At 37.2% G+C, this 25,927-nt stretch overlaps 1 protein-coding gene across 7 annotated transcripts in view; it reads left to right on the top strand.

Moving 5' to 3' along the window:
* ABCA5 (ATP binding cassette subfamily A member 5) overlaps positions 1–25,927 on the top strand; it is a 110,215-nt gene that overhangs the window by 40,048 nt on the left and 44,240 nt on the right. For 2 of the 7 annotated variants that reach the window (XM_074343566.1, XM_074343565.1), the window contains exons 4-12: positions 5,603–5,744; positions 6,851–7,052; positions 17,643–17,677; positions 17,822–17,940; positions 18,986–19,190; positions 21,114–21,275; positions 22,179–22,267; positions 23,765–23,994; positions 25,679–25,820. In XM_074343566.1, the coding sequence (XP_074199667.1) occupies positions 17,836–17,940; positions 18,986–19,190; positions 21,114–21,275; positions 22,179–22,267; positions 23,765–23,994; positions 25,679–25,820 (933 nt within the window). In that variant the 5' untranslated portion in view covers positions 5,603–5,744; positions 6,851–7,052; positions 17,643–17,677; positions 17,822–17,835. Of the gene's footprint in view, positions 1–5,602; positions 5,745–6,850; positions 7,053–8,651; positions 8,795–11,803; positions 11,875–12,370; positions 14,235–17,642; positions 17,678–17,821; positions 17,941–18,985; positions 19,191–21,113; positions 21,276–22,178; positions 22,268–23,764; positions 23,995–25,678; positions 25,821–25,927 lie in introns of those variants that run through there. The other 5 variants (XM_074343570.1, XM_074343567.1, XM_010948619.3 and 2 more) reach the window with 5 other exon arrangements.

Raw genomic sequence — 25,927 nt, 5'->3', positions numbered from 1 at the left:
GGTATTCCTTCTTCTTTTATTTATTTATTTATTTATTTAATTGAAGTACAGTCAATTACAATGTGTCAATTTCTAGCATACAGCACCATGTCCCAGTCATGCATATACCTAAACATATTTGTTTTCATATTTAAAAATCTGTTTATTCTTTTTACATTTGGGGGGGGGAAGGTCAATAGGTTTATTTATTTTTAATGGAGATACTGGGGCTTGAACCCAGGACCTCATGCATGCTAGGCACACACTCTACCACTGAGCTAAACCCTCCCCACTTTCTTTTTTTAAGCTTTGCTGTTACAGTTTTTCCCCTTTGTTTTTGGTGCACTTCAATTTTAATTAAGTGTCTAGATACTGATTTCTTTTAAAAAGTGTGTCCTGTCGAGGATGCATTGTGTTACTCTGTGAGTCACGTCTTTATTTCTGAAGAAGGCTCTGCCGTTTTCTCTTTGAATAATGCCTCCTCTCCATGATCTCTTTTCTCACTTTTTGGAACTTCCATGAAGTGTCTATTGGATCTTCTTATTCTATCTTCCACATCTCATAACTACTTTTGTAGATGCCATTAAAAAAAAAAAAAAAAACCTCTGAGCTGTCCTGTGGCTAATTTTCTTCGATTTATTTTCAAGTTTAATAATCATCTCTACCCCCGTTTTTAGTCCATCTGTTTAACCCATCTGTTGAGTTTTTTATTTTCAATAGAATATAAGCTCTATGATAGTGGCAAATTTGTGCGTCTTATTCACCATTTTATCTCTAGCACCTAGAACAGGGCTGAGACTTTGTGGCTGTTCAATAACTATTTGTTAAAAGAATTAATGAAACAAAAGAGTTCTATTCTTTTTCACATATTTCTGGTTTTCATCTTGTACTTTTATTTCATTTTTATTTTATAGTGTTTCCTTTGTGTTTTAACTGCTTCATTCTTTGTAGTCACTTTCAGGTTGTTTTATTAATTAAAGGCACAGATTTTGTTTTTTCAATTCAGTGTATCTGCTGACTCTCACTTGTGGTAGGTGGTTCCCTTGTATGGCGTGGGGATTTTACTGAGAGTTCATTTTCAGTGAACATTGTTCCTTTTGTGGGATTCTTCTGTGCCCTGAGTTGTACAAGTGTCCTCACTGAGGGTTTTTTTATTTGCTTTTTTGGGGACCTGACAGTTTCTCTGCTTCTAGGCTTGGGATTCTGTTTTCAAATGATAATGTAAAACTGTACTTCCATAGAATAGGACTTTCAATTTTCATGGGACCATCACCTTCCACCTTTAGCCAACTGAGACAACTGGGTACAGGATAAACTTGGCAATTTCCTTGGCCTTCAAAAGGTGAAAACCTCTTTAGGGTCCTAATTTATACAGGGATTTCAGTTCCAGCTTCTCATTCAGTGGCTCTAGGGCTGCTCTGACATGGGGTTAAAACCGCAATTCCTGAACCTTACCTGTGACTTTGAATCTCTTCTTTATTTCTGTCCTCTGAAGCTTTTGTTTTCTCTACTTTGAGCTCAGCTTTTTATTTTAAAATAGTTATACTGTATCCATCATTTCTAAAACTTTGGAATCTCACGCCATGACTGTCATTTCTAGGTAGAAAGATGATCTGGTCCCACGAATCTTGCTAATGAACTTCATCCAGATTGTTCAAGATCCTGTCCCTAAGAATCATCATCTCATTTTTGATTCTTAGAGTTTTTGACAATAAAACTTATAGATATTATTGTTCAAATCAACTCAATAAATAATATTGTGCTAAATATTTCAGGAAATATAAAGAAGACTAAAATACCTCTGCACTCAAGAGGCAGGCAGAAAATCTTTAAGTGCTATCAATATGCATGCAGCTTTGCAATAATACATGTCACACTTACTAAACAAAGTCATAAAGCTAATCAAAGAATGAAAGGGGAATCAAAATAAGGCATTTTCTTGTGGCAATAACAGGAAAATTTTCATGGAAGAAGTGCTAGTTGAAATGTGCTTTGAAGAATAGGATTTCTAAAAGTAATAATGGAGGGGGAAGTTTCGGAAGACAGGAAGTGTCTCTTCCAGGTTGAGGGAAGAGTGTAAGTTTAGAAGAGGAGGTGCGAGAGTGGAGGGCACACACAGGGAACAGCAGGTAGTCCAATTTGCCAGGTTAGGGTGTCAGAAGACAGTATTACCAGAATGTAAAAATAAAAGGAATGAAGACAAAGCATGAGTCGGGATAAGGTGGAAGGAGACAGGCAGGTATTTAACGTTAATTTAAAATTTCTTACTGTCTTATTTATCTGAAAGGAAAGGAAGATGTTGGGTTTTACTTTTTTAAGGATAAATTTAAGAACCAGGATCACTTAAAATTCAGTTTGGACAGTCTTCTCTCCTCAGTGCTGTGATCTTCTGATTGCCTAGTTTCACTAGTTTCTCAATAGGCAAACTGAATCAGCATTCTTATCTGTCAACATACAAGTACCATCTAGTGGCGAAAAAGGTAACCCCAGGAATGAAAATCTATACAGAAAACATCTGTTTAATTTCCACTTGTTTATATCATGATTGCTAATGAAAGTGGGCCATCTTCCGATGGGATGGGGAAATGAAGTAGTCTCAAACAAGTCTGCTTGATCGTTGATTTCAGAGAATACGGGATCAGGCAAAAACGGGCTATAGATAATGGGCTTCAATATCAAACATTTGAAAATTTCACGTCAGGGACTTAACGTTACTTTGGACTTTGGAGTGAACTTTAAAGCAGGATCCAGTTGGGTTTGTAGAGAGTCAAGAAAAGGAAAGTCGGTGTAAATGAGGATGAGTCTGAAATGCTGAAGGTAACAAACAGTATTCTACCGGAGTATTCTCTCCTCCCTCCTGTGCCGAACTCCTACGTTGCTTTCAGATCTTAATATAGACGTGACTTCCTCTTGACAATGTTCCTTGACCTCTCAGGTATGTATTAGATGAAGCACGTATGTCCTCCTACTGGCTGCTCTCTCCCCGACGCTATGACCACACTCCACTGTCACTCACGGTTTTATCTACAGACCTCATTACAGTTTAAACTCTTTAACAGCTGGTACCATGCCTGCTTCATTTACTATTCTATCCCTAAGGCTTAGGATATTACCTGACATACAATAGGCACAAATATTATTTGCAAAATAAATGGACAGGTTAATGAAGAGAATAACTGTGATGGAAATGTTCGAGGGCCCCCAATATTGAAAGTTAATGTCAGCAAAGCTTAAATTAGAAAAGAAAATATTTTCAGGAAAATTATTAGTAGAAAAGACCTTTTTTTCTTCATTGTATGTTGATTCTGCACATGACGTCCATTTACTCGTAATCTCTGTGGCTTTATAATTTTCAGAGTACTTCTGTCTATCTTGGTGGAGGGAAAAATAGTATTTTTTTAAAATACTATTTAAAATACTAAATACTTAAGTATTTTAAACAATTAAACACGAAATGTTTTAAAAACAGAGGAGCATAGCTCATATTGTTATTGTAGAGATTAAATAAAAATGACTACAGATAACACACATAGACCAGTGTTTAGCACATATTATGTGTTTAATAATTGGCTTTTGTTCTTTGACACACCTCAGGTCATAAACTCCTTGAAGCAACTCAGAGAGTGCAAGAAGGCAGGTACTTTAAAATTCTTTTTTACAAGTTATAAAACTAGTGATGACAGAGGCTAATATGCGTCCGTGATTATGGAGTCACATCAGTTATTCAGTTGCTGAATCCACACTGAATAATAAATAGTTCGTTGTCCCTTCTGTGTCCCCGTGTGGGTCACCGAGAGGGAGAGAAGAAAGACATTTGGATGCTAAATGATTACAGGGCTGCCTCGCAGAGACTGGAAATAAGTTTTAAGGAGTGTATTATCTTTCTATTGCTGCTGTAACAAATTACCACAAACGCAGTGACTTAAAACAACACAAATGTGTCACAGTTCTGTAGGTTAGAAGGCCAACACACAGTGCACGCCGGGATAACACCAGGGGATGGCAGGGCTGCTTTCCGAAGGCTCTAGGGAAGAATGTGTTTCCTTTCTTACCCATTCCTTCCTCCATCTTCACAGTCAGCCAGGGTGGGTTAAGTCCTCATATCACAACCTGCTGAAGTCCTCTTCCTCTTCTGCTTTTAAGGATCCTGGTGATTACACTGGGTCCACCCGGATAATCCAGGATAATCTCCCTATTTTAAGGCCGGCTGATTAGCAAACTTAATCCTCTTTTTCTGTGTGAAGTAACATATTCACAGGTTCCAGGGATCAGGATGTGGACATCTTTGGGTGGACGGGGGCATTACTCTGCCTGTTCGAGAGGAATAGTGAATTCTAAGGGGAATGCTCGCAAGGAGATCCCCAAATGAAAGGAGCGGGTAGCTGCTTGTGCCCATAGTATTTTCAAAATGGAAGTGTTAGAGGTATCACTGCAAGCTACCTGCTGTACGCTGTTAACTCCCATTGATCTTGGCTAAAACCTCTGGATGGTTTTTACATGGCTACACCAGACTATCCTGTTTCGTATTTCTGCAGGTTTTTTTTTTTTCAACTTGAAGAAATGTAGGGGTTGTTACACATTTCTGTTAAATTTTATCTTTTAGGTTTTAGATCAGAGTTCAAATTGTTAAAATAAATTTGTTTTCCGGTTCTGTCTTCAATCATATTTTCTGTGCTATATAGGTGTTGTTTCATACTCTGATTTGACCAGAAAATGATTTCTATATCCTAACCTATGTAAGTTATGAAAAATTATAAACAAAAATTTGGCTACAGTTATCTAACTTTAAGTTTGTTTAATTGTAATTATGTCAAGCCCTTATTTTAGAGTCTCATTCACAAATGTCATGAAAGACTAGATTAAAGGCTTTGCTGAAATTAACTTATATCATGCTGATATAATTCCTATTTTAAATTCAAAGATCAAATCAAAAAAGTAGTATGACTTATCCATAATTTAGTTATTCTGGTTCTTTGTGACCACCAAACTCTGTTCTAAATGTTCATAAAATATATTTAATTATGTACTCTGGAATTTTACTTTCCTGTTCCAAAGTTTTCAGTGTCTTTTAACCAATTTTCTTTTTTTTAAAGCCGGTGACCTATTGTCTCTTTCATATTTTACAGTTTCTCTGATCTTATCAGCAACTCCATAGGTCTTAGGTTACCCATAAACAGCTGCGGGGTGTAATTTGTTCCTGGAAACATGAACTTATTTGAAATAGATGGGTGTTCTCTTTCTGTCTCCTCAATCATCTCAAGTTTCAGTTCTCTTATGTTGTTTCACCTTTACCACATTCAAGTCCCTTTTCCATACTGAAGAGGGAAAGAATATACAATTGAGTCAGCCCTCTTTTTAGCCTATAGATTATTCTTTTCAGTAAACTGATGATTTTGTGTTTATAAAAGTCTATGCAGGCTTATTTCTCTGTGTCCTCTAATACAGTCTCCACTCTGGTTAAAGCAATCTCCCCATCTTTTTCCTCTTGAAGATGCCAAGTAACTCTAGCCTGCAATGTTTTTTCTATAATACTATATAGTTTGCACCACAGAGTTTAACAATGGAACAGATATTATTGTCCATTAAATGTTCTCTAATTATTATTATTATTTTTTGGTTTCAGAAGAATTGTTGGTTTCTTGACATTTTTTTGTTCACCTGCAAAGTTCGGGTATACAATGGAATACTACTCAGCCATAAAATAGAATAAACTATGGCCATTTGCAGCAACATGGATGAACCTGGAAATCATCAAACTAAGTGAAGTAAGTCAGAAGGAGAAACAAAAATACAATATGATATCATTATATGTGGAATCTAAGAAAATTGAGACAACTGAACTTATTAACATAACAGATACAGGCTCATAGACATGGAAAACAAACTTATGGTTACCAGGTGGGGGAAGGGGGTGGGAAAGGATAAACTGGGAAATTGCAAATTCAGGATTTGCAGATACTAACTACTATTTACAAAATAGGTAAACAACAAAGTCCAATTGTATAGCACAGGGAACTAGATGCAATAGCTTGTAATAACCTATAAGGAAAAAGAATAAGAAAAAAATACATACATACACGTATATATACACACACACAACTGAATCACTAAGCTGTGCACCAGAAATTAACACAAAATTGCAAATCGACTATACTTCAGTGAAAAAAAGAAAAGAAAAAAATGCCTTAACAACTTAGCAGTTTTGCTCTTAATTTTGGATAAAATAGCATAAGAAAGCCATTAAGTAAGGCGTTGGTCTTTAGCAAGTAAAAAAGCAACACAAATAGAATCCATTGTTCACCAGCAGGAGGTTAGGATGTAGGTTTACGTTTAGAATAGCAAGCAAGCTGAATTCTCTTTCCCTGCATTAAATATTGTCAAAATTCTGGTTTGTCCTCATTTATTTTGTTCAACTAGGCGACTTGTTACATCTCAATCTACGACTTCTATGATCTATGTATTCCCATGTGATTCATTTGTCTAGGAATCTGTTAATGAGATATGGGGATTTGGGTTGCCACCATGACAACCAAGCAGTACGGCTTGTTTGCTATTTCCTAGATACAGAAGCTTGGAAAGGAACATCTTCCCTACAGCTGCTTTATTTAGTACTGAGACCTGGTAACTATGGAAATTTAGATTGAGATGCTGTGGCTAAATTGTTTACAAGGTACATGCAGTCTGAGAAGTAGCTGGCTCAAAGAGACAGTCAAATATGGCAGGGCCAATACATTACTTTGCAGTAGTCTTTTTATTTAACATGATCTTCTTTAGTATTCTCTCTGTTACATTATTCTACGAACTATATTCTAGCCGTAACTTTGTCATCCATCCATATGAAGAATTTAATATCTTTTTTTTCTTTTATTAGGTAGATTTTGAGGAGTCAATTTGGTGACGTTTTTGTGGGGATAATAGTGACAACAGTGTTTGCATACTGTTGTACATGTGTTTTCTCATCAGCAGTGTTTTCCACAACATTTACTGCACACCATCACGATGCATCACACCTGGAAATTTGAACTGATATAAGAAAAAGCTCTTAATCTCAGACTACTTACATTGAATTGAAGGTGAGACAATCCATAAGCAAAATGATGTGAACAAGATGGTAGCATCTGTGTAGCTGAGAAGAAAGTGAGATCATTTTGTCTGCGTTGATGAGGGTTTTATGCATTTTGGTCATGTTATCTTGAAGCAAGAATAGAAGTAAAAGCAGACTGAATGACCGAGAACATTGCAAAGATAAGAAACTCAGGAAACAAATGCCAAGAATTGTGATGGAAATGATGCGTATACTTCTGAAGTTAAAGCAGGTGGAGGCTACCAGTGAAAAGTATAGTTGGAGAATTGGGGCGAATGTATTATTTCAGCAACACATTTTTACAAGCAGATTTATTTTTTACTTCCATTCACTTACTTGCCCACAAATCCTAGGCCATCAAGAATGCAGTCTTCTAAATGTGTTAACTAAAAATGTCTTGGGTATTTCAAAACAGAAAAATATATCAGGTATAGTTTTCACCACTTGACTTCTTCAGTTTTCTGGTGTAGTTACTAGGACATTCCATCTCCCTTTGCCCAGATCCTCACTGCCAATGGATTCTGCTAAAGCTTTTTGATTTTCCTATTTAATCCGTATTCGATAGGAGAAATAGAACTTGTTTCCTTGATTTTTTTATTTGTAGAACTTAGCAGAGTGACTGTTACGGAGATCTGGTTCAAATTTAAGAAGTAGAAAAGCTAAGTAAAATATATACACGGTGTATACTATACAGGGTAGACAGAATTTTTAAAATAGTCTTTAAATAGTTAAAATTCCCCCAAAAGTAAAAAAAAAACTGTACAAAGAAATGTGGCCATACAGAAATCTGTTGTGAGCAAAATCAATTGTGAGCTTTTCTTTCCTTTACAATAACTTTTTACTACCATTTAGGTCACTTTGGACAATGAAACTCAAAACACCAGTTTACATTATTAAAACAAATAACTGCGGTATGGAATCTCCCACAGATGCCATATGTCTCAGGCCATTTGTACGATTCAGGATCCGCCGTGTCCCAGACTCTCATGAGGACACTTCAAAACCTAAAGCATCCTTAATGTCCAGATGTCCTAGATCGGTGTCTGATGGGGGAACCGGGCAGCAGTTACGAAAATTAGGACACTGCAGCCCACGTGCTGCGGCGAGAAGAAGAGGGGCTACGTAATGTAGTTCTCAGAGAGGACCGTTCAAAAGCCGGGAAACAGGAAAGAAAGGATTCTTAAAAGTAGATGTGACGCGGGAGGCAGACGGGAGAGGGCAGTGGACGAAGGTCACACGCTAGGAGACTGCAGACAAACCCGAGTCCCTGACTTCAAGCCCCTTGTTTTCTCCTTTGCCTCGAGGCTGGAAGCGTGGCGAGGTCCCCACAGAAGAGGCCCAAGCCGCAGAGGGCCCTGGGTCTGAGCCACAAAGCCACGCTCCCAGGGCTCCAGGGCCAAGCGGGCCCACGGGACCGCGCCCCGCTCGCCCCGCCCCCTCAGAGCCCCGCCCCCAGGGGCACTCCCCGCGTCCGCGCGGGGCCGAGCGGCGAGAGCGCGCGCGTCCGCGGATTCCGTACCCTGGGAGCCCCGCCCCCAGGTGCGTCCAGCAGGGGGCGGAGTGTCGCTTCCGGCGCCGCGCCCTCCCCTCGCGGGCGCACTGCCGGCCCGCGGCGCCGGGGGCGCGCGCACTCGGCCGCGCTCCCGTACACATTTCCGAGCTCCGTCATGCGCATGGTCCCCACAGGCTCTGAGCGTCTCGGCCTGACGGCGCTGCGGCTCCGGCCCTGAGGTGGGGAGGGCACCGAGGGCTGCGGCGTTTGAGGCTCGCCGGCGTGCTGCCACCGCTGCGGGAGTGAGGGGTCGAGCAGGGGAGGCCGGCGGGGCCCGCCGAGGGGCCGGCGAAAGAGGGGCAGCAGGAGAGGTCCGGGGTCTGGGGTGTGGGGTGCAGCTGGATTCGGAACGGGGCCAAACCGGCGACCAGGTTGGGGCAGGACAAGGTCCCCGAGGTCGGGGGAAACGCGGTTGGCGGCGTGTCCTGTCGCGGATGCTGTTGGCCCCTCTCAGGGTGTTGGTGTGCGGATGCCCGGGGCGCCGAGGGGCGTCCGGCCGCGGGACCACGGCCGGGCTGCCTTGGGTTGGACGGGGTCGTTTCCATCATCAGGGCGTCGTTAGAGAGGGAGAAAACGTTGTAGAAGTAAATTTCCCTCTTAACAGCTGGCTCATTAGCACTGGTTATTCCTTGGGGGCTTCGTGCTGATCATCATTACCCTGCGTGTTAGTTAAAAGGAGTTTGGGAGAGATGAAAATGCGCAGAGCTCGTGACACGATTTGGGGGGAAATGCTCTGATGCCTAAAACGTCGAGAAAAGCTCAAAGCGTGAAAATATTTCAGCAGATGCGAAAGCTAGGTAGGATGGAGGCATCGATCTCGGTTTGAGGCGATAATAGGTGAAGAAGGGTTTCTTCTATGGTCCTGTGGCTTAATAGACATTTTTAAATAAATGTCTGAAAAAAATAAAGATAATCACGTTTACTTTCTATCGAGGACGCGCTGAAGGAACAGAAGGGGAGAAAAAGAGCATATATTGGACTCCCAACCATGAGCCAGGCTCAGTTTTATCTCATTTAATCCTGACAGCATCCTGTTGAAGTTGGAGGGGTTTTATTCTAGTTGGGTAGTGAGGTTAAGTCATTTATGAAGGTCCCAACTAGGAAGAAGGTAGAGCTGAGAGTCCAACCCAGGGATGCCAGACTCTAAATTCTGGTGCTTTATCCACTATATTTTGTTTCTTCCCAGATAGTGATATTACACATTTTTAGGGAAGACTCTATACAACAGAACATTATTAGAGCAGTTAGAGCTTCTGGGGTGTATGGGTTAAAAGTAAACTAATAAAGCGTTAATCCTTGAATATGTGCTGTGTGAGTATTTTCCTTCAAACAAGATTTAATGTAGGGAAATCTTATATTTAGGGTAAAAGCAAATTTATTGATACATTACAGGTTTCTTTGAGTGTGTTTTGTATTCCAGATACTAAACTATGTTCCTCGGGTACCAAAATGAATACAATTTATAATCTCTGACCTTGAGTTTGAGAGGATGATTTTATAAAAGAATTTTGTAGTTTTCTCATAAATTGTAATTTTTACTAGTGTATGAATTAATTGGGTTAAAATAATTTTAAGCATAAGTGTTTAGGAACCTGTTATATTTGAGAAAAGGTATTGGATAACTTGTCACATGGGTATTATTGCATTATTTTCCTATTCAGTGAGAAATACTGTCATAAAAATTTAGGTTAAATCATATTGATGATTATTATTTTGTTTTATTATTACACTACCTTCAGCAGGTTTTGAAACACTAGAGAAGAGAACATTTATAGTTTATCCCCTAGTAAGTTAAAAGTCTTGATTTTAATAGTGCTTTTATTAGTTGTGAAGCCAGTGATGTAGCAGAGGAGGAGTTTCTTTCACATCACTTGCCAAATACGTTCTTAACCTCTTCTTCCAAAAAATAAATCTTTAAGGTGTCGTCAATGCCAGATTCCATTTAAGCTTTTATCGCTTAGAGTTCTGATGGAGAAAGAGTCTTCAGTTTAGGCTGAAATGGCACATTGTTGAAAGGTCTAAATGTTACTGCAGGCATAGCTGTAGGTAGGTGGATAGAAGGGATGGTGGGGCATTTTGGAAGTGTCTTCTCATGGCTTCAGTTTTCTCAGTGAAGTAGGAATCAAGCTTATATATGATCTGATGGTGATGCTGTGAGTGGAAGCTTTGGAGGTTTGGGATTAGGAGAGTGAATGGATTAGTGAAATATGTGATTGCCAGGCAATTAAAACAGTTATTCTTAGGTATGAAAAGCGCAGACAGGGAAATATGGGTACACAAAATACAGGTGTCTAATCTAACTTTGCACAGGTATTTCACACCCACTTTCCAGCCTGTCTTTAGAGTCATCAAGAGCCTCTTTTGCCTCAGTTCGCTTTTCGGTTTCATGATGCCTTCTCAGTTCATTGGGCACTTTTCATTCTCTCCATCCTCCAAAAGAAACTTAAATACATGATTATTCCTTTAGTGATATTAGGTGTTTAAAATGTATCTCATCATTATTTAAATCTCTATAACAAATGTAACTTATTCCCCAGTATGCTGTGGAGCAATGGACAGTGACTTTAAAAGAGGTTTAAAAATAGTTTTGTACCCTTATTTCTGTGTCATAGTTCTTTAGCAGTTAAGAGTTGGCTTGGTTAAAGAGTCATAAAGGTACTGCATTGATAAGACTTTGAGTTGGAACTTTATCAAGTATTACAGGTTTTCCAAAATGTACAATTTGTTAAAAAATATGCCAGTAGAAGTTTTATTGTACTTCAGTTGTTAACTTCTGCTTTCAAGGATCATCTTCTAATATACGTTGCAAAAGAGAAGGTCTTCCATATGTTGTTTACTCAGAAAGCTGCTTTCTTTTCAGTGTTGTATGTTCCTCTGCATTTCCAGTGCCTGTGTGAGCTCTACCACGAGTGAGTGAACTCCTCGATACTGGCACAGCCAATGTTAAATGTGAGGCAGGCTGGGCATCCTTTACTGCCTTTTCCTTTTACCCTTTTGGATGCCACCACATAAGGCTCCAAGGTTTGGGATAATTAAGGGAAGTCTGGTATAGAAAGAGGAAATTTAGAGCTCTGTGCTCAATGTGGGTTTTCTTATGGTTCAGGAAAAGGCACAGGACAAGTTAAACTCTTTACAGATGTCGCCTTGCTGGCCATACATCATTTCTAACTTTGTGGTCCTGTTTTCAGCTCTACACTTCCGTCAGAAGAACTACTTTCATGTCACCTCTGCAGAGGGGAGCAGCCCCACCTTTCTTCCAGTAAGCCTCATTGCCCTACCCTTAGGGGTTGGTCTCAGCTCAGACAGTCTCATTATCTTTGTCTTTGGCCGAGTTCTTCAGTGTAGAAAGTGCTGTCTTCTCACATCCATCCTCCAACCGTTTTCCCCTTCCAAACCCTGCAAGACAGCGGTGGGTGGGGGTGAGCAGAGGGGACTTTGTGATCACCTTACCGGTATGAGTTAATCTTTCTTTTATCTTCTGTCTTCTCGCGAGAGACAGTGTGGTCTCAACACTTGAAGAAGCAGCACAATATTTTCCTAAGCTCCTGCAGTTTGCAAAGAATCTTTTACAGTAGAGTTAGTCCTTCCTATTATTATGCAGAGCGGTCCTCACTTAATTCATTCCCCATAACCCTTTTCAGATTGCACCCGCTTAGACACTGTGGGGTGTGGGTGCTGAGGGTTCACCGTGTCAGTTAACGAAAACCTGACTACAGCTTTGAAGTTACTGTTTAGATGAACATTAAACTAAATGTTAATGAAGAATCAGTGTCAAGGGAATGTTTCACTTTATTTGTCAAACAGCCAAATCAGGTGTTTCATATCTTGAAGAAAACAAGCTGTCAATTGAGTTTTCTTTAAGATGTTTTGCTTTAATAACTTAATAGATAGAATTTCAAAGTTATTGAAATTTAACAGTTTTCACATGATTAGACTAGAACTTACGAATATTAGAAACATCAGTTTGTTCAGGTCACTCATAATACTGATTCATCTGCATGTTTCATTACAGATTGCATATTTTCCATTCGTCATTTTCTTCTCTTTGTCCTTTTGCCATCCATTCTGGGGAATTTCCTTGACTCAGTCTTCATTCTAACTCAGTAACTTGCCTTCAGATGCCTTTCACCCTCTCTAGTGAGAATTTTATTTCCATTTGTCGGCTTCATTTCCAAGTCCTCCAGCAGTATTCTCTTAATTGCTTTCATGAATATGAAATTCTCTGATATCCCTTTGAGAATATTCATTATACTGCTTTTATAGACAGTGCTGATCAACAGGTATAATTACCTGTCATGTACCAGGCTCCATTTTCAGCTTTATGTGTGTTTATTCTTTTGGTCATTCTAACAGCCCAAAGATGTGAGTACTGTCATTACTCCATTTACAGATGAGCACAGAAAAATTAAGTAACTTGCCCAAGGTCTCCAAGCCGGTACGTGGCGAGGCAGGATTCTTGTCTAGTTGATTTGGCTCCAGAGGTCAGCCCCTTAACCACTCTACACTTCAGGAGCTCCTGGTTCCCATCTTTGTTGATTTTGGTGCCTCTCCTTCATGATACGGCGTTTCTATAAATGTTGACCGATCCCATTTTCTTTTAACATGTTTGAAGATGCTGATTGGGTTTACTGTAGACCGTTCCCTTTGAGTGTGTGTGTTGGGGGCAGGGAGAATAGTGCCAGGCTGCTGGAAGTCACGAAGGGTTGGCACTGCGTCTTCAAATATAAGTACACACCCCCCACTACTCCAGACTGAAGTAGGTGAAGAGCTAAGGTTGGAATTTCACTTGACAGGTCAGCTCTTCTTAATGAGGTGTTATTTTCATTCCAGATAGAAATCTTTTTAAAGTATCAAAATAAAATGCAGATGTGGTTATCTCCTTTTTATGAATACTGAGTAAACTGTTCACTCAGTTTATGTTTGCATTGATTTTGATTGTTTTTTGGAGGAGAGGGATGACAGGGGTAGATCACCTCAACCTCAGTTTGAGGAGAGTCTCCAGCCAATGTGTAGAAAGTACTCCCTGAGAGCCCTGGGCACAAAGTGGCAAAGGACGTTTTTGGCTAAGGGAGAATGATGACAAAGAACTGCCTACCTAGAATAGAGAGAGGTCAGGGGCAAAAGGAAAACAGCATGAAAGCACCTTTCGCTTATGAAGGGTCTTTGTGCTTTGGAAGAATGGACAAGTCTGAGGCTGAGTGGACACTGAAGTGACTTCTTTGCTTAGTCATTGTATGTTATCTTCTGCAGAAACATTTCCCTGTTACTGTTACTTTAAAACTATTTTAGAAACTTTAAAGTGGTTCTCAACTTTTTTTCTGCTCCTACACACTCATTCCCTTTAGTATCAGTGGAATTCTATATTTAGTAGAGAGTGGAGGCAGGAAGGTTGTAAGCATTTCTCTTTGTTCCTGCCATGCTTCACTTTGAAAATTACTGTTGTCCTTATAAGTATTATAAACATGGAGTTAAGAGCACATTATGCTGTTACATTGGTTGAGTGCCTTTGATTGCAAGAAACAGAATCTGATTCCTGCTTGCTGAAGTGGAAATAAAATATATTGGGTGCACAAGGGCATTTCGCATATTCCAAGGAAGAAAAATCAAGCTTTCAGCACAGTAGGTACCAAATCTTATGGGAAAGCTTAGTCCCAAGAATGTATGAATTTTCTTAAATGTTTCCATTAATGTAGCTGGTTCCATGACTCCCAGGTTCTGGGTCTCTGTTGGGATGACGGGTGAGTAGCGGTGCAGGGGTAAGTTCTACCTTAAAAAGCTCTGACTAGGAGTGGGGTTGCTGCAGAGGTTCCTGGACTTCAGCCAAGGCTATTGAGGACTGAACCTTGAGTTCAGGGAGCAGTTCTCAAAAGAAGGAAAATACTGTGAGTTCATCAGCTACTTTATAAGGGGCCTATTTTCTGAAAATGAGGAATTAAGCATGCAGCATTCAATTTGAATGAATAATTCATTGGCGCCCACTAAATCAATGTGTTTTGGCAGATAGCTTGAGAATATTCTTGCTGTTGTATTGGTTAGTGTTTCTATGTTTGTTTTGTAGTTAATCTGATCTGTCTCCCTCCCTCCCTCCTTCTTCCTTTCTTCCATCGGCCTAAAGATGATTACCAATTCTGTACAAAATCTGATGTAACGTTAATGAGGCTGTTGGAAGAATTTATTTTTAATGTATCCTCATTTCTTGACAGCTTTACTTTTGCTGTTTTTAATTTACTTATTTAATATTTTTACAGTATGTCTCATTGTATAATTGCTCCCCCCCCCACTATATAAGGAACACATATTGGTGGGAAATTTGAGAATATAGAAAAAAAGCACAAAGAAAATAAAAGTTGTTTATTCTGCCATTGTAAAATTCAAAATACATCTCTCTTGTCTTTCTTGTGTGCATGTGAAGAGGATGTTTATTTGACTTGAACTTTAGTTATATATGTTTACTTTTTTGGGGTAAGAAAAGCTACATTTAAAAAGTTGCCTGCTTTTTATCTAGGTGGAGATGGTCAGCCGACTTGGAAAGGATGGTTCTTGTTTTGGAGGGGAGCCACACTAGTGGCTCCCATCAAATAGGTTTCTATAAAACAAGACAACACAACTTGCTCTGGAAGAAGGCTTAGCGGGACCTTTTTTGGTGTCTCCTCCAAGCTCTCAATACCTTTTGGTATGCAGAGAGTCTGGGTTACGGGGGTAAGCAAATTGGAATAGGGACCACGGAGAATACAGCTGAGACTGACTACTTTGATTTCTCCTTTCATATAACCTCTTTGAAGAACTGAGATAGCTCCAACAGAGGTCCACTCTCAGAAGGGGTTCCAGGGACCCCCAGAGAGTAAACTTACCCTGGTGGGACACCGGACCTGTGATGCAGTGATTTAGATCATACAGTTCAAAAGTAAAATATTGAGGTGAAATCTGTTCCCATCACTCCAGAGTAAAAGCCCCTTACTCATTAAGTACTTTCTCCTCTATTTCCTCTCTCCCCAGCCTCTGGCAATCTCCAGCCTGCACTCCATTTCTGTGGATGTATATATTCTGGAAATTTTATATGGGTGGAAACATAATATTTAACCTGTTGTGTCTGGCTTCTTTCACTGAACATAATGTTTGGGAGTTTCATCCACTTCGTAGCATGTATGGGTACTTCATTCCTCTTTATGGCTCAATAGTATTATGTGCATATACCACAATTTGTTTATCCACTCGTCTGCTCATAGACATTTGGGCTGTTTTTGTGTCTTGGCAGTTATGAACAATGCTGCTGTGAGCCTGCATGAAATGTGCACTTGTTTGAGCCCCTGTTTGCAGTTCTTTTGGGTATATACCTAGAAGTGGGGTAGTCGGATCATATGGTAATTCTATTATTAGCTTTCCAAGGAACTGCCAAACTGTTTCCTCAGCAGCTGAGCCATTTCGCCGTCCCACCAGCAGGGTGTGAGTATTCCAGCTTAGCCATGCGGTTTCTCATGAGAAATTTGCTCTCAGACAGATCGTTATTCCCCTGTAGGTAATGCACAGTTATTCTCTGACTGCTTTCAAGATTTTTCACTGCTTTTAATTTTTAGCAGTTTGATTATGATGTGTGTGAGTGTGGATTTCCTTCGATTTATCCTGTTTGGGTTTCCATCAAGCTTCTTGAAACTCTTAGGTTGTTCATCTCTGGACAAATTTGCAAAGTTTCCAGCCATTAATTCTTTAAATATTTTTCCTCCACTTAACACTTCTCTCTTTCTGGGACTAATAATTTGAACATTAGACCTTTTGTTATTGTCTCAGAGTTCTCTGAGGCACTGTTGTTAAAAAAAATTTTTTTTCTCTCTGTTCAGATTGAATAGCTCCTATTGATCTTTCAAGTTTACTGACTCTTTTCCTATTATCTCCATTCTGCTTTTGAGCCCATTCTATGGGTTTTATTTATTTGTTACTGTGTCTTTCTGTTCTAAAATTACTATTTGGTGCTACTTTATGTCTTGTTTCTTTACTGATACTTGATCTTTCATTGTTTTCATGAGTGCTTGCCATTGTTTGCTGGAGCACATTTTAAATAGCTTCTTTAAAGTTTTTGTCAGATAACTTCAAAATCTGTGTCACCTTGGCATTGGCATCTGTTGATGTTCTTTTCTTAATAGAATTGAAATTTTCCACGTGCTTCTTTAACTGGGTAATTTTGGATGGTATGAGACCAGTTTTTGTTCTACTCCTACAGAGAGGATTGATGTCTTCTTTTAGTGTGCTGTTAACCTGGTTAGGTTCAGGTCTTAGGTTTCCACCCACATTCTTTGAGCTGTGGCTCTAATTTCAGTTTAGTTTTCAGAAGCCCTTGCAGTGCAGTTTGGATCTGTCCTTTGTGTGCCACCCAGTGACCAGTCTGGATCTGGGCGGTGGTCTGTCTGTTAGTTCAGTTCCTCAAGTCTTTGGTACACGGAATAGGATTAGATCTATGGATACTCAGCGTGGGGGTTAGTCCGGGAGTTAATAAATGACTCGATTATGTTGCTTTCCTGAGCTCCCCTTTTTATTTGCTCCTCCTGCTACTTTTCAATCCCCTATGATTCCTCTTTTCCATCTTCCTCTAGTCGCCCCATTGGGTCACACACTTCTGCAACTGCACCCACTGCATTCAGAGCCCTGTGTCAGCAAGTAGAGCAGAAAGCAGTGGGATTTGACCCCACCCTCTTGGAACCGGAGATCCACTTAATAGAGAGAAAGGCTCCTCTGCCTCAGAGTTTGGCTGCATTAAGCTTTCATTACTATAGTCTGACGCTGCTATCACGGGATTGCTTGGGGACAAGAGCACGCACGAAGAAAAGATTGAGTATTTCCCTATTCTCCTTGAGCAGAAGACCAGGCCCAAGCTAGAGTGTCTTCTAGAGCTTTCTCTGTGCCCCAGTGCCTACTTCCAGAGCATTCAGTGTAGAGGATACTGGAAAAGAAAAAGCATTAAGCTCACTGTTGGTTGGTGGTGGTATTTGGGATTCTGGTTCCCCGTTGTTTCACATGCTACTATTTACTTTTCAGAATCTTCAAATTGCTGTTCCATGCATTCTGTCCAGGTAGGAGAGACAGCCTGGAGTATGCTTAACTCCATCTAAACTCAGACTGAAACATCTGTCTGTCTGTCTGTTTTCGACATTAAAAATGTCATGTGCTTGACTGTGTGGTTACATTTTTTTTTTTTAATTTTCCTTATGTAATAGACAAATCCGAAAACATGGCTACTACTGCAATTAGGGAAGTTGGAGTTTGGAGACAGACCAGAACACTCCTGCTTAAGAATTACCTAGTTAAATGCAGGACTAAAAAAAGTAGTGTTCAGGTAAGTTAAATGACTGTTTTGCCATATTGCAGTTTATTTTGCATTAATATGTTTCATCTTTAAGAGATGATTTTTTTTCTGAATACTTTTTTGTTATATTTTTATATTTTTGGATCCCATTAATTTGCTTGTGAAAGTAAAAACTTGTGTAAGCCTCAGAAAAATACCTAAATTACCTGATATTTTCTAAATGTTAAAAAAATTTAGTAATGATTTCTAAATTTAATTAACTTCTAATATCAGTACTTAATTTTAAACCCTGAGGCATGCATTTCCCAAGTTTTATGAAATGAAAAATAAATTCTACAAATAACTTTATGGAACATGATCCCACGTCTCTCCATGACCTCCCAGCTTTTGGACTCTGGATTGAATTGCCCAGGATGACTAAAATTATGTCACATATTTGTTCCCACAAGCATACGTTACTTTAAAAGGTAAAAGAAAGTAAGAACTCTAGCTAACCAGTTAATGATGATGTTAAGGGATGGAGAGATACCGTTGATCTCCTGAAGCAAGCAAAACGGCAAGGTGAAACAGTAAACTGTTCCTCTCTATTAAAGTTGACTATTGAATTTAACTGAGTATAATTTTAGTAGTAGAAATTTAGGTATAATTAAAACATGAGTTCTAATTCAGACTTGAATAAAGACATTTTTATGGTGATCCCTATTACAGGTGTTTGGTAGGTTACTTTAAATAAAGTCATATGTGAGTAAATTTATTATTATATTTTACATGAGCAACCTAAGAGGTTGAAATATTAGCTTTTATATCATTTAAATTTATTACGGTGACTTGAATTTAAAGTATTTCAGTAAAATTGAACATACAGGAAAAGTGAATGTGCTATTGGGTTAGGTGAGATGTTTAACACCATATTTTTTTAGGATAGAATTGCTTTTATTTTTTGTACTTAAAAAAGGAAACCCAAATTCTTCAAGTTTTTTCTTAGTATTAGTTATATTATTGCATAGAACTCTTTATGATTTTTTGCTGCCATTGTTATACTTTATAATCATTTTGTTTGTTTCCCTTATTATAGGAGATTCTTTTTCCACTATTTTTTTTATTTTGGTTAATATTAATTAGCATGATGCATCCAAATAAGAAATACGAAGAAGTGCCTGATATGGAACTTAACCCTATGGACAAATCTATTCTCTCTAACCTAATTCTTGGATATACTCCAGTGACTAATATTACAAGAAACATCATGGAAAAGGTTTCCACTGATCACCTTCCTGATGGTATTGTGAGCTTATATACGCATTCTCTTTGAAAGCTGAAAGCCTCTTCAGCATTTTTCTGCTTGCTTTGTTGAATAAATACCATTCTCAGCATTTAGATACATGGCCCTTCACCAAAATACAGTTTTATAAAAATATGGAAATCACTTAATTTTGCTGCCTTATGTTTCTTGTGAAGCTTTATATTCTTGGCAATAGGAAGCATATTTTATGTTTTAATATGTTGTATTTGATTCATAGACCATTTATAAAATAAGTCTATTTGTATAGGACGAAAGATATGAAGGGATATTTCATTTTGATTCTGACTCATATAACAATTAAAAAGCTAGAAATACATGGCAAAGATTATAAAGCAGTAATCTTTTCAGATTTATAGAGATATGTAGTGTAGCCTGGAGGAGTACTTAGCTTTGGAGACCATGACTGTGGCTGCGTACCTACGTCCGCTTTTCTCAGTTTGTACTTCTCACAGAGAAATGGACTAGAAGACGGTGTAAGCAATGAGTGAGGTATGAATGACCCTAAAGTGGCTATGAGAAAATTTAAGGCAAAAACTGGAGTAATGCTTATCCAGTGATGATTGATTGAATGAGATGCTCAATTGTAAGAAATAATAGATTAACATATTATCTTCTGTCATATAGGATAGTTGTAATCACACTGGATACTGTGTCACTGAATAAAAGATGTTTATACAATGAGGAGCTAAGTAACTCTTTCCCCATTGGTTTCTTTCCGTCTTATTACTAGTTAATATTTTGATCTCATTGGTATGTATTTGTTGGCTTACCACATTAAGCACAAGCAGCATGGGTAGCCATAAGAATTTAGCATGTCAGCTGAAACACCTCATCAGAAATGTTCAGTGTGAAATTCATTGGTCATTCTGAGTAGGAGAAAAGTATATGCACCAAAGAAATCCAAGTTGGTGTGTATTAACTTAGATGCCAAACAGAAATATATGTAGATTTTTTTAAGTTTTATCTTACTAACAGGAGAATTGTCTGAAAGTGGGATATACATACATACATACGTGGTAGCATGACTCCTTCTTCTGATCAATGTTGGGGTTCCATGTACTCCTTAAGGGTCTGGAAAATCCTGATAATTAGCATTTAAGTAAAGCTTTACAATTTACAGAGCATTTTCCTGTCCGTAACTACATTCGACAGAGTGTGATCATCTAGGTATTGTGATGAGGGTGCTAACGTTCAGAGAATTAAATTGCTTACTTGTTCTCACACAGCTAATAAATAATAAAGATAAGTACTAATCCTATGTTTTTTTTTCCATTTCATCACATCTTCTGAAGCTTCTGCTTGTAAATACTCCTTAAAGAAAATGTTTAAAAATTAAGATGATTGATGTGAGAGGAGCTGAATGATGATGACAGTGTTTTCTCCATATATTTTCTAAGAGAGGAGCAAACAATATTGGGTTTAAATGGAAATCTTTATTCAAAGAAGAGTTGTGTCATAGTTACTAAAATACATATTTAGTTTCTGAGGAGGATTATGGAATTTTCTTCATAAGAAGAAATATTTGAAAATAAAATATCTATTCATTTATCAACGAGTTATTTGTATGATTTTACTTTGAGATAGTTAAGCGAACTACATATATTGCATATGAAGTATATACTCTATTTTATCTTATTAATAACTTATGTGTTATATTGACACATAATTTATATAATGAAATGACACCTAAGAAATTATGTTTGTAAAATTGCACTATTTTAATATTCATTACTGTTTAGTTTTTTTCAGAAGAGCTGTATTCATTTTCTCAGAAGTAAGAGCATCAAACAAAAGTGCTTATAAAATATTGCATTCATCAAATATTATGGTAAATTTGGTCTATTGATTATAATAAATATTTAAATTTGTGAGTTAACTATATTGTTATAATATTTTATAGTCATACGTACTAAAGAATATGCAAATGAAGAAGAATTGGTAGCATCCAGTCTTTCTCAGTCCAGTGAATTTGTTGGTGTGGTTTTTAAAGACTTCATGTCCTATGAACTCCGTTTTTTTCCTGATACAATTCCAGTATCATCTATTTATATGGATTCAAGAGGTAAATAGCGCTAAATAATCATTGAAAATCAGTTAAATGCGTATTTTTGCTGTTCTCTGTTCATATGCAAAATTTTATGGGGTCCAACACTGGCATTTTTAACTACAGTTTTTCAAATAAGAAAACTGTCAAGTATAACACAAAAATACGTAGGTATATCTATCTGCATCTATAAATATAGGTATAATTTATTTAATATCCACTTAAATTTTAGTACATTTATATGTATTGATTACAGTAACAAAACAAAATTTTTTCTTGAATTACATGACTTTCTAAGTCTGTTTCTAAGTTTCTTTTCTCCACATAATTGTTTTCATATATATGGTGTGGTACCTGTCTTTAAAATCTCAAGGTCTTCCACCAGTAAACTTTATCGGTTTTATGTTTGAAACATGGAAAACAGTCTTCAATGCCTAAACCTCTGAAAAGATAAATACCAACCACAAACATTTATTGAACAATGTTAAAGTTACTGTGTGAAGTATTTGTGACTTGATTCCAGAAAGCCCTTAGAGCATTTTTCTTTTTTTCTGTGCTCTTAACCTGGACTTGTCCTTGTACCTTTAAAGCTGATAAGTTATTGTAGAGTGACTTAACACTTTGAAACAGAAAGGTGACTTGTTTTAAGTAACTATGTTTACTGTTAATTTCTTTCTTTCCATTTATATTTATTTATCATCCAGTATCCTAACACATGTAACTCTTTACTTTAAAAAATTTCAGGAAAACAGTCAGGAATGTTACTGATTTTGTTTGCCTTTGGAGGGCAATTGCTGCTTTTCTTTGGTCCTATAGAGATTGATTAATTATATTACTTGCTAACTCTCCATATACTGTCTTTAAAAGAAAGCACTTGCATATATGCAGAATCTTATGTCTCATATTTCTTTTTTTCCATAGCTAGCTGTTCAAAATCGTGTGAGGCCGCTCAGTATTGGTCTTCAGGGTTCACAGTTTTACAAGCGTCCATAGATGCTGCCATTATACAGGTAAATATGATAAAGGAAGAAAAATAAATCCAAATCATACTTTAGCATTCACACCTTAAGTCTTTACCATAGGATTTCATTTGACTGCTGTCAAATGTACAAAGTACAAAACTTACTGCAACTCCTTTAAGAAAAAAGCTAAGGAAGAAGTCGTATTTTCTGATTTAATTTTTTGAAATCTACTTTTATCTGTTGGTTTCTAATATGTGATTCAGCACTCTGTATATTAGATTATTTCATCTGTGTTGACCGTAGATAATATTTATGAAAGATCTGTATTTGGAGAGTTTTCCCCTTGAATAACTTAGTTTAAGGAAAGTGAGTATCTTTATTATCTTAATCATAGTGGTAGATTTTATTTTGTTTAACCAACCTTTATCACTTATTTGCCAAACATTGTTACTAACTTATGTGCTAGTATTAACTCATTTAATCTTTAACTCCCCTGTTAGACTGGTCCTATTATTGTTACATATGCAGCTGAAGCACGGGGAGATTTTGTCTTTCCAAAACACAGTTAGTTAGTGGCAAAGCTAATTCAGACCTTGTTTTGGGGCTCCCAGTCCTGTATTTTAATTCTGTACTGCCGCTGAGATTGTGTATTAATGTTGCAGTTCCATTCTAAAGACATGCTTAGACCTGGTCCAGTGTTTCACATTTTCATAGAAACGGGAAGGAGACCTATCTCTATAGTTGTTAGACTGCTGTGTAGTGAAATGACTGCAAAAATAGTACCTTACCTAACAGGGTTGCTGTAAGAACCAAATAAGATGGTATATATAGAATGGTTCTTATAAATCCTCACAACATGGTATAAATGTATTGTAGATACAATATTCAGTAACACAGTTTAAAGTAACAACAGTGGAATACAGGGTATATCACACTGATGGTGTTAAGGTACTTGTTTGTGTTTTGGCCAAAGACCTTAGTCATCCACAGCCCAGACCACACTGGATGAACAGGTAGAGCAGGTCTCATGTTAGCTTGACGATGATGTTAGCTAGAAGTGTATCATACGGCAAAAATAGTTTTATTGTTCTGACTCTGCATGCTGCGTATATTGATTTTAAAACGATAGAGAGACATACTACCTGAGAGAACATTTTCAAAAGAGAATCCTTCTTTCATGATACGAGTAATCATTCCTTAATTCCTCAATTTTACAAATGCATATTTTTATTAAGATGCATAGACTTGTCAGCTTAAGATGATAATTGTGCAGTTTTATTTTCTCTGACAAACTGTTTCATCAAAATGTGTATATTCCCTAACTTCAGGCTTTAAACTTAATGACATGCTTTCAGAATGAATAAAAGCCATATTCTATGCTGTATCGTGATAGTGGGGTCATTCACTCTATTCCAGGTGTGTAATTTTTTGAGGATTATATTTGTACTAGGTTATTGATTAAATTTGGGGGTATAAATTGTCACATTTTATTAGGAGTTACTATCAGTTAAATTAATTGAATGTATTTACATTTTCTAATTACAGTTGAAGACCAATGTTTCTTTTTGGAATGAGCTGGAGTCAACTAAAGCTGTTATTATGGGAGAAACTGCCGTTATAGAAATAGATACCTTTCCCCGAGGAGTAATTTTAATTTACCTGGTTATAGCATTTTCACCTTTTGGATACTTTTTGGCAATTCATATCGTAGCAGAAAAAGAGAAAAAGTTAAAAGAATTTTTAAAGATAATGGGGCTTCATGACACTGCCTTTTGGTACGTTACTAAAACTTTGTTGTTTGGCAGGATTAATAATTGTATTGAATATACAAATCTTCACAGTTATAATGCTGTTACTCACCTGACTCGATGAGTTGCTGTTTCTGTTTTCTCACGGTGATGGCCTTTGTCTTGGAGTTTGAGACTTACCCCAAAGCTTCAGCAATTCATTGGCTTGTTTTAACATAAAGGAGGTGCTGGGATTTGGAAAGATCATGTTGATATTATAAGTTTAAATTCTGTTTCATATTTTGTTTGAATTGATGTGGCATGCTGCATGTATTTCAGCATATAGAAAATAAGAGATCTTGGAAAGTTAGAAATTAATTGCCTGATACAGTCTTCCTCAAGTATCATAGCCTATACATATGATTAAAAATGTAATTGAAATGACTGAAGTTTGTGTATGAAGCATATGGGCTTTTTTCCCCTCCTGGAAAAAGTTATTTATGTGAATTTTTTATGATAAAAATATACAGATAATTCCTAGAGAAACAAATGAAAAAAGTTTTCACAAATGAGCGTATTAGCATTTTTATACAAGGATAATTTTATAGAGGCATGCATTTAAAAAAAAACGTTTTAATTGAAGTACAGTCAGTTACAGTGTATCCATTTCTGGTGCACAAAGCAATGTTCCAGTCATGCATATACATACATAGAGGCATGCATTTTTATAAATAATTCTGCATACATTTTCCTTACTTTTCCACTATGTAGCAAGAACATTTATTTTGATCTCATGTTGGAGGAAAAGTGAATATTGTGCATGAGAGTTGTTGTTATAGTCCATTTTATTCCATTTAGCTCTATGCAACAATTAAATATAACACTTTACATAATGTCGTCATTCTGTGTAACATATCTTCTTTGCTCCTTTTTCTCCTCCTGTCATTTTACTAGTGATTGATTTTTAAGATATATTGAGTTGTTAAAGTATTTTGTGAGGAAATAATAGCTGGAAGAATTTAGGCAAATCTGTTTCTTAGTGCTTCAGTTTTGCCTCCGTAAAGCAATGAGTTTAATTTTGTTAGTTTACAAATCTTTTGGCCCTATTTTAGTGATTTTATGATAGCATACATTAAATTATTTGCTAACTTGAAAAATAAAACTAAAATTAAACTAAAGATTGTAGTAGTTTCATTGAGCTCTGATGTGAGGAGAAATTTTGAGTCCCATAGTGAATCTATTATTTATCTTCTTAATCTCACATTGTGTATGTGTAGTAATTATGTTCTTGATTAGCAAGGTAGCCTTTATTGTTTAAAGTACCAAAAACCATCAGAGGTTTAATTGTTGCATATACCGTAAAAAAATTTGTCAGTCGTTAAACTCGTATTTTAAGACAATCAGAAGTGCTGTGCATTATTGAACTTTTGGGAGTACTAGATTTAAATTAATCATGAATTGCTATAAATTTGTAGTCTTTTTTTTTTTTTGACTCTTGAAAAGATAATCACCATTTTATCTCTTTATCAGATTATACTTTTACCTACAACTTAATCAATGCTGTATTTTTTTTTTTTTACTTGTAAGAGCTTTGATTTTCAGAAATGAATAGATTGGCTTAATTTTAAAAGTAAAATGGCTGCAATAAAGCTGAAGTTTTGTTTAAAATGATTTTTTTTAATTGTTAAAACTGATGTATTTAACCGTACATGTGTTTGTGTTCTCATTTTAGGCTTTCCTGGGTTCTTCTGTATACAAGCTTGCTTTTTCTTATGTCTCTTCTTATGGCAGTCATTGCAACAGCTTCTTCATTATTCCCTCACAGTAGCTGCTTGGTGATATTTCTACTTTTCTTCCTGTATGGGTTATCATCTGTAAGTATTTTAACTTGAAGTGGGTATGATGAACTGTCAAAATACTTGATTAATATAGCAAAGTCGTAATTTTTGGGTTACTTACAGTCGATTTCCTGTGAAGGACA

The sequence above is a fragment of the Camelus bactrianus genome, chromosome 16 (genome assembly GCF_048773025.1).
Source record: "Camelus bactrianus isolate YW-2024 breed Bactrian camel chromosome 16, ASM4877302v1, whole genome shotgun sequence".
Classification (NCBI taxonomy): domain Eukaryota; kingdom Metazoa; phylum Chordata; class Mammalia; order Artiodactyla; family Camelidae; genus Camelus; species Camelus bactrianus.
Note: the sequence above shows the minus strand (reverse complement) of the source record. Positions and strands in the feature narration are given on the sequence as shown.